Below are 8,982 nucleotides of genomic sequence, written 5' to 3' on the forward strand. Positions count from 1 at the left end.
AGGTGACTGGTCCCATACGAGATTTGAGCCGAATGCAACATCCTCCCCTCCCTAAAACTTCCTTCTTCATCAAGGGCTGTTAACAGGAGGGCGCAAGCAACCAGATGGGGAGGAACTCGGGGACTCTCTCCCTCCCCGCAGGCTCTTCCCTCCCTACTAGGTTCCATCCACCGATAAGCACCGGGGCGGGCTCCTCCGCCCAAACACACCACCCCCGACGCCAAGCGTGCCTTCAGGGGGGAAAAGTTGGAAGGGGGGAAAAAACCCCCAACCCGGAAGGCTTGCTCCCTCCCGGGAAGCCGCACGCTTGCAGCCAGTCAGTCAGCCCGCAGGGAGCGCCCACCGGGCCGCTTCCCCACGGAAAAAAGAACGAATAAAGCCAGAGAGAAGCGGCGGCGGGGCTGCCTGCGGGCTGCCAGCGCTGCCCCCCTCGACGAGGCGGCGGCGACCCCCGCTGCCTCACCGGGGGCGGGGGCGGGGGCGGCGGCTGCCGGACGGCCCCGGGGCGGAGGCGCCGCGAGCCCCACCTGTCCCGGCGGGGCGGGGCGGCGCCAGGCCGCCCCGCCCCGGCCCCGCCCCGCCCCGGGGCCGCGCCCAGCCCCGCGCGCCTGCTCACGGCGGCTTCCCGTCAGGCGCGGCGCCCGCTGGGAGCCGTAGTCCGCCGGCGGGCCCTTGCCGCTCTCCGGAGCCAGCGGGGGGACTCCGCTTCCCGTCGGCCCCCGCGCCCTCGGCCGGCGCGGCGGAGCCGCCGGGGGCCGGCAGTGACGGGCGCCGCCGCCGCCGCCATGGGCTGGGGGACGCGCCTGGGCCTCCTGGGCGGCCTGGCCCTGTGGGCGCAGCGGCGGCGGGCAGCGGCGGCCGCCCCGGGGCGGCGGGACCTGGAGCTGAAGCTGGTGCAGGTGGTCTTCCGGCACGGGGCGCGCACCCCGCTGCGGCCCCTCCCGGGGGCAGCGCCGGTGAGCAACGGGGCGGGCGCGGGCGGCCGGGGCTGCCGAGCGGTGGCGGCAGCCCGCGGGGCTGCGGCTGGTGCCCTCGCCCCGAGCCGGCCGGCTGCCCGCTGCTGCCTCGCTTCCGCCAGCCTGTACGTGGGTTGGTTCCCCCCCCCCGCCTCTTCCCAGGGCCCTACCGAGAGTAAATTCGGGGAGAGCGTGGGAATTTGGCAGTTAAAGCGGAACGGCGATAGCACGGTCCCGCTGCCTGTTGGCGGGACGGGAGAGGGAACAACCTCCGCTGCGGCTGCAGGGAGCCCTCGGGGGAGGGACGCGGGCAGGGGCGGCCCGGGGCCGGGGCCGCTGGCGATAACGCAGGTTACTGCCGCTCCCGGGACTTTGGGTTTTAACGCCTGGTGCCGAGCCGTTCCCCCGCAGCACTGCACGTTACAGCAGGTACTCGGCAAACGTGCGCTTGCTCGCCTCGGTGTTACTGCGATTGATCCGTCTCCCCACAGCTGCCAACGAGGCAGCCTCTTAGCTGGCAGATACGAGCTCTGCTAGTTTGCTAGAGAAGCTTTTCAGTGAGTAACAAATAGCAGCAACAGTGATTTCCTACAGATTCTTCTCCTGTAAGGGGAGGAAAGCAAGTGCTGCGTTTCACGCACATCATCTGTGCATGATGCACAGCAGATCAGCAAATCCAAGATGTAGCACTGCTGTCATTTCTGCACGCGCTGTATGAAGAGATCAGTTCTCTTTGGCTCCTTGTTGTGGTATTGGCAAGGCAGCACACAGTAACAGCTCAGCACTGGTTTAATGCTCTTGAAAGTCCTCATTTTCCACTGAAGCACTGTTTGTTTGTTTGTATGTTTGGGAACAGGTGGAATGGCATCCCACTCTTCTAGATGTGCCTGCTCAGACTAAGTTTGATTACATGGTGACTGACCTAAATGGAGGACCTCGGCCTCCCTCACCCTATGAGGAGCAATACAAAAAGACCACATTCAAGGTGAGGCTGTATTTCATGGTGGTTTCATGTTCCCTCTGTAGACTTCTTTATTTCCGTATTCCACTGGACACCCTTCCTTTTCTTTGCACTTAGGGTGGTGCAGTTGCAGGACAGCTGACAACAGTAGGGATGCAGCAGATGTTTGCCCTGGGGCAAAGGCTGAGGAGAAGCTATGTGGAAGAAGCCAACTTTCTCTCACCAACATTTAAGCCTGCTGAGGTCTTGTGAGTCTCTCGCTTCCCTCTCAGACCTTCCCTTGCGTCCTCCCTCCTAACAAGCAGCCCTGTGCAAGGGAAACTTTCTGACCAGCATACCCTTCTCCACCCTATAGCGGACTGGCTGGTCCCTGGGCCTTCATCTTTGCTCAGCCTACACAGCCCTGTACTAGAACTTACTCAATGACACAAAGCATCCAATTCCCCAGCAGTTCTGAGAGTGATGTAAGGGACAGATTCATCTCACCTAGGTTTAGCCCTTGACAGTGCTATTATGCACCTTTATGGTGAGTGAAGAGAAACAGGTATTTCTGGAGCACAATTTAACTCACTGTAGATTAAATAAGCTAAAGTTCAGTGAGATGAAGCACACCCCTGCTGCTCACATCAGTAATGCTGGGAGTGTCTGGTTTAGGATGAGAGAAAAATTACACTAGAGAAGTGCCAACTTTTTTATCTCCACTGTCTCTGAAGGGAAGTTAAAGGGCAGTTCAGATAATAGGTGTCTATTTAAGATAGCTATAGCGAGGCAAGATGAATCCCACCACAGGTTTCCAAAGCCACAGCGAAAGCACAACCTTCAGTTTCAGCAAGTCCTCCCCAGCTGCAGCCACATCCACGTGAAAGAAAAAGTGCTACCTCACAAACTGCCTTCTCTCTTTCAGCATCCGTTCCACGAATATTTTCCGGAATCTGGAGTCCACACGGTGCCTGCTAGCTGGGCTGTACCAACAACAGAAAGAAGGTTGGGGAGACTTCTGACCAGTGCCTTTCCTTTCTCAGTCTTCCCTAGACGTGCACACCTCACACCTCTCAACTCTCCCTGGCTTCTGGTTGTTACTTCTTCCCTGGTTCTTTGCGCCTGGCCCTCTTCCCCATGCTCTCCTGGTTCTACGTGTTGTCAACTTGTCACTTGCTCCCTCTCTTTGTGTAGCTTTCTGCTGGTGCTCAGCTTGGATCTGTTGCCATGAATGCTGCAATTTCAGACCTACTGAGGAGGTTAGCATTAACCCACTTCAGAATCAAGAGGGCAAAAAGTTTCAGGTCCAATGTTTACAAGATGCACGTCTGAAAAACGTTTCTCAGAGGTGTATCAGGTGATACAAGTAAAATCCTTTAAAAGTTCAGTATCTGGAGTAACTTTCAGTGTATCCTACAGTTGACAACTACTTGTATGTCCTAGAAAAAGGCTCCAAGTTCTGAAGATCTCAGCTCTGCTCCCTCCCTGTTTAGTTCCAGGAACAAATAGTAGAAGTGACTTGCTAGAGCTTCTTACAGCTGACGACAGAAACTAATTTTTGGCACATACAAACACTACAAAAAAAGAATACACAACTAGAAAGCTTTACAAGGTGCACAGCAGACATCCCTGTGGAATTAAATGCTGTGTGCAGAGAAACAAGCACAGTGGCTTGTGTTACAGGTGATAGCTCAGGGGGGAATTGCTAGTTGACAACAATGGACTTGAGCACAAAGACTGTGGGAGTGATTAAAGCAGTCTAAAGACACACAGGTGCACTAGTGATCACAGAAGCTTCCTTCTCGTTCCACAGGATCTGTTGTCATTGTCACTGATGAAGCAAGCTCTGAAATCCTCTACCCTAATTACCACAACTGCCAGCACCTGAAATGCTTGAGCAGGTAATTGCCAGCCATACCTCCCCATATGATTTCACTGCTGTTTTATTTTAGCAGTAGTAATTTAAAACAGTACATTTTCTTCCCATTTCCCAATTTCTTCCCCTGCCACTTACTGTTCTTTTGGAATGGTTATCTAGTTGTATAAAATACTTGGTGAGCAGAGTCATATACCAAGCAGTAGCACCAGAAGAAAAAAAAATATAGAAAGTTTTTCTTGAAAGACCAATTTAATTTAGTCCATGTCTAGCAAACACTCATTACTAGCTAATGTACAGCTATTCTGCGGCATTGCTGCAGGGCAGAATTAATGTCATCTACATCCCTTAACAAGCCTTTCAAGTGTGAACATCTTGGGCCTCCTTTTTGTATTCAGTTTCTGGTTTGGGGGTTATTACAACATTCCTGTCACATTTATACCTTGAAGAAACCGAAATATACTCAGCCTTGACACATTTAACAAAGACTAACGAAGCAAAATAAGGAACATCCTACATAGAAAGAATACTCATGTTTGCAGAGTCAAGTACTCTAAATGCCTGTGCCAGGTTGGGCATGGGGTGGAAACTGAACAAGAGAGGCAAATGTATTACAGTTTGGTTGGATCATACATTAGCATATTTTTGTCCAAAATTCAAGAGTTGTCAGAATTCACTTGCAAAAGCTCATTATATAATGCTTGACTCTGCAGGCAAAGGATTGCTCTTGACAGTGGTGAGGTGACAGCCCATAGAAGCAGTACATTCAGCCTCCTTTAGTAACATCAACTGTCCAAAAAGGAAGTAAACTGCAAGTTCTTCTGCTCCCTCCCCCTCAGCCCACCAAATGAGCACATTTTGCGACCACATCAAGGTGGAATTTTTTTTAAGCTGCAGTAAGCAGCACTGCCTCAGCTTACAGGCTACCTAACCTAGAACTTCCAGCATATTTGATTTCAAACAGAAACTAGAGCTGTTCCTAAAAAAAATAAAAGGCAAGCTTAAAAAACTTTTCCCACCTCCTCCCCAACAGATCAGGGTCAGAGAAAACAAAACCTATGCAAAATATTTTGTTTGAAGTACATGGCTAGCATAAATATTCTCAGCTAAACTTTTCAAAATAAAATTTTAAACAGTGTAAAGAGACAAATGGCTTCTAACAAAGTGAGAGGTGAGTTTAAGCTGCGAGTATCTAGGTGTTTCCCTTTTCCCACACCATACAGCAACCAGTTCAAAGTTTCTACCCTTTTTTCTTTCATGAGGCAGGTAAAGGCTGCTTCCTGAAGACACAGACTTGTGCTGTTCCAGTATGACCAGATCTGTTAACTGATACACAGCCCTTGCTTATGGGAACCAGTTCTGAGGTGTTCACACCTCATCTTAATTTTTTTCCCTCACCTCTGTGAGTGCAGATAGCCAGCTCTGATCCTTGACATCTAGACACAGCATCTGTCCACTCTGCAACTTAGACTCCCAATATCAAGAATCCCTCAGTATCCTGTGGTGCATCTCTTCTACCCCTCAATGATGTAAGACAACTCCAGTGGGCTGGGGTCATGAAAAAAAAACAAACAAAAGACGGGAAGTCTGATGTGTGAAAAGTTTTTGGGTTGTTTTCTTAATTCCCTGACAGGCGTAAGTTGAAGAATGCTCTGCAACAGCCAGGTATCTCTGATGACTTGAAAACAATTAAGGAGAAGATGGGTATTGAAGGCGATAAGTCTGTGGACTTTTTTCTCCTCCTTGATAACATTCTTGCTGAGCAGGTGAGCTGAGCGGTTCTGTTGCACTGTCACAGAAAGAAACATCCCTTTACCATGCATATGGAGAAAATCACGGAGTGCCGACACCCACTGATACCAGTGGATACCCCAGTACCTTTCTGTGCAATCCAGAAATAGTGTGGCCTTTTTAAAAAACAAGATGTGGAGTCAGCCTTGCTCTAGGATTGATGAAGACTCATCTCCAGTATTTATGTTCTTACCTTGAAATCCAGTATCTCTTTTAAGGGTAATGAAGTACAGCTAAGAGAGCAGTTGGGCCTTGCTTACCCCATTACAAAGTGCTTTCCCTCCTTTGGCAGTCAGCACATGAGAGTCATCTTAATCCGGGTTCCAGCATACTACCCATGAGCCAGATTGCTTCTGTTACTGCGAGGGAGCTGGGCGTATTTGTACCCCTCTTAGTACCTCTTTTTTGCTGGAGCTAATGGTAATTGGTCTGGCTGTCAGTTGAATAGCTCAAGGCATGATACTCCCTTCACACAGAAATGTATCCTCAAGAAGAAACATCCATCGTTTTGGTGGACGGAGCAAGTCTGTATATTTAAAACCTCCTAGAACTCCTCACATGAGCACCATAGTAGAATACTGTAGCACAAATGCTGTTACATGAACAGCTGTTTTCTATGGGCAGTCATCCATGTGTCTTCAGGCTGTGTTCAGAAAGGGTCAAACCCTATTGTTATGCTACATCTTCTCCTTCCAGGTGCACAATTTGCCAAGCTGTCCTGTGCTGAAGAACTTTCAGCAGACAGTTGAGCGTCGATCTGTTGACTCGCTGCTTTTCCTTCTGGAAGATGGTTCAAGGTGATTACCTGTATCCATGCCTCCAGCCTTAGGGGTTGTCTTAGGTTTACCCAGGGTGGATGAGCTGCACCAGCTTACTGCAGCAGGTAGAAGTCCTTTCTGATCTGCTGCATTCCCCCACCAGAGGCTACTGCTCCCTCATGAGGTTTGTGCCTTAGCCATCTCAGTCCAGTGCCTTGAGTCAGGGACATGAGCTAGGAAAAAGGAGTCCACACTGAGGAGGCCAAGATGTGGGCTTACATCCTGTTTTGCTGACAGTCATGGAGAGAGTTAGCCACTGAGGTAGGCAATGAATGCTTCAGTTGCCACGCCTGTTTAAGTTAACCCATGTCAAAGGCAAAAGCAGAAAAGAATAGGAGATGCTTCCAGCCTGAACCCTGAGGCTGCACAGGTGAGGCTGCCCTTGCAGATGCACAACTACAATCTGAATTCCAACCTGGGAAGTTTATCCCAGGGATGGCACCTGCACAACTGGGCTGAGAAGTGTTGGTGCTAGTGGAAAAGGTGATGCCAGGCCCTGCACACATGTAAGTACTTGCAAAAGAATCTGCTGCTACATGCAGTTAATTGCCTCCTCCACACTTATTTGTAAAGGTGGCTGAGTTGCTAGCCTAGCAGCTGTTTTCCTTTCAGATCCATTGGCAGCTGCCATATTCACCAGCTCTTCTCAGGTGGTGGTATAGGACTGCCTTTTCTGTTAGGGCAGTTGTCCTCAGCCTTTTCCTTAACTTGTGTTAGGGATCTCAGGTACTGAAAGACTGATTTCCCCCACTCCCACAACACCCAGGAGAGCCACAGTCACACTCGTCCTCCATTTCCACTGATGTATTCATTAGGTAGAGGGAGTTTCTTCACACCATAAGTTGTCTAAAGGTCTCCTCTTTGTTCAATACAGGGATAAAAACTAATTTTTAAATATAGCCACCACCTTCTCAAAACCCACCCCTCCCCACCAAAGGGCCTGATCACTTCAGTTGCTGTTTTGCAGTCAGCTGCAGTCATCTTCGCTAGCTGAAAAGCATGCATTCAAACATCACAACACAGGGAACAAAATAGCATAGAAAACATCAAGGAGTTTCTAGATTTCCCTTTATGTGGGCCATACCTCATGAGACTGCTTGTTAACACCCCCACACACACATTCTGCAATCACATTAAAATCTGTGGTGACCATGCAAGTGCCAAAATAAAAAGTGACCATAGGAATTACATTTAATAGTTCTTAGCTACACCCAATATATGTTATCAATTTGTAAGAGAAATGCAGGTTCGCACGTGTTTGTTCCAAATTATTTAATTTGAAAGTTTAAAACCTAGTAGATTTATTTCTGCTTCTTTTATAGAGAAGTTCTTCAGATGAGTGTTGGTCTCCTTTTCTATACCTTACAGAAGAACATTACAGAAGCAGTAGATCCCTCATCTCCAGCTGAAAAGGCCAGGTACAGGGCAGATCTCTAATTGTTACAAATTCTGGCTTGCTGTTAGTGTGAAAAGCTGGTTCAGAAAGATGTTGAATGTGTGGGGCAAAGAGAATGAGTGCTCCTCTGCTAGAAAAAGCATGAGTGCTACTGGCTATCTGTGGAGGAGCACAGCCAACATTTTAGGTTTGGGGTTTTTTTCCCTTTTTATCAGAAAACTCATTCTCTATGCTTCTCATGACGTTACCCTTATTCCTGTCCTGGTGGCACTGGGCACCTTTGATCACAAGTGGCCACCTTATGCTGCAGATGTGACCCTGGAACTGTATGAGCACCGGCAGTCCAAGGAGTGGTTTGTTCGCATGTCTTACCATGGAGAGGTAAGCCCCTTGTACAAATCCTGGGCTTTTGGTTTTGCCATGCATGCGTGTAAAGCTGTGAAGCAAGACTTGTTCCAAGCACGCCATCAAGCCAGATAACAGAGTAAGACACCTACAGCACATCCATGGTAGCCAAGATATCTGGCTATTGATCTAGTGTGAGTTTAGGCAAAGACTTTGAACCTCTGCCTCTCTGTCTTTGCCTCGACTAGCATATTTTCCTGCCACAGAATGCATCAGTATCAGCAAAAAAGGGCTTTGGCAATGCACGAGATCTGTGATTTTGTCTCTTTGCCTCTGCAGGAGCAAGTGGTGAAAGGATGTAGAGCAGGTCTCTGCCCACTCAAAGAATTTCTAGAAGTTCTTTCACAGTACTCAGTCAGTCCAGAGGAGTACAATAACCTGTGCTCACAAATGGAGGAGAATCAGCAAACTGCCTCATGATTAAGTTGTCTTAAATTAAAATTAGTTTATTGTCACAATCTTTGACTATTTTTCTTTATATTCCTGCCAGCCTTCCATATTCTAAAGGTATTTTAGATGAGGGGACTTTTTCCTAACAGACACAGGGTGGCACAGTGTCACTTTTCAGTGTTAGCAGCAAGATGAAAGAAGCTGTGTAACAGAATGGCTCGAGTTCACTTCTGAGGTAGCCACACAAAAGCACAGAGAGGCTGAAAATGGCAAGGGAGAGAAGAGACCTTTTTAAATTGCCCTGCTGCTTCAGGAATATGAGAGAAAACATACCTGTTCCTCATATGCTGGGACTGTGGGATGAAGCCCAAGCTTCCTCTGTGCTACCAGACTTGAGAGCTTTGACATAA

General features: G+C 49.1%; 1 protein-coding gene across 1 annotated transcript; it reads left to right on the top strand.

Annotated features, from left to right (window-relative positions):
• Window positions 1-743: 743 nt before the first annotated feature.
• On the top strand, window positions 744-8,659 carry ACP6 (acid phosphatase 6, lysophosphatidic). Its single transcript, XM_075033965.1, has 10 exons — window positions 744-956; window positions 1,813-1,941; window positions 2,035-2,165; window positions 2,822-2,901; window positions 3,710-3,797; window positions 5,406-5,538; window positions 6,260-6,360; window positions 7,704-7,799; window positions 7,993-8,158; window positions 8,462-8,659. The coding sequence occupies exons 1-10, from the start codon at window positions 786-788 to the stop codon at window positions 8,600-8,602; spliced, it is 1,236 nt and encodes a 411-aa protein (XP_074890066.1). The 5' UTR covers window positions 744-785; the 3' UTR covers window positions 8,603-8,659.
• Window positions 8,660-8,982: the final 323 nt, after the last annotated feature.

The sequence above is a fragment of the Buteo buteo genome, chromosome 8 (genome assembly GCF_964188355.1).
Source record: "Buteo buteo chromosome 8, bButBut1.hap1.1, whole genome shotgun sequence".
Taxonomy (NCBI): domain Eukaryota; kingdom Metazoa; phylum Chordata; class Aves; order Accipitriformes; family Accipitridae; genus Buteo; species Buteo buteo.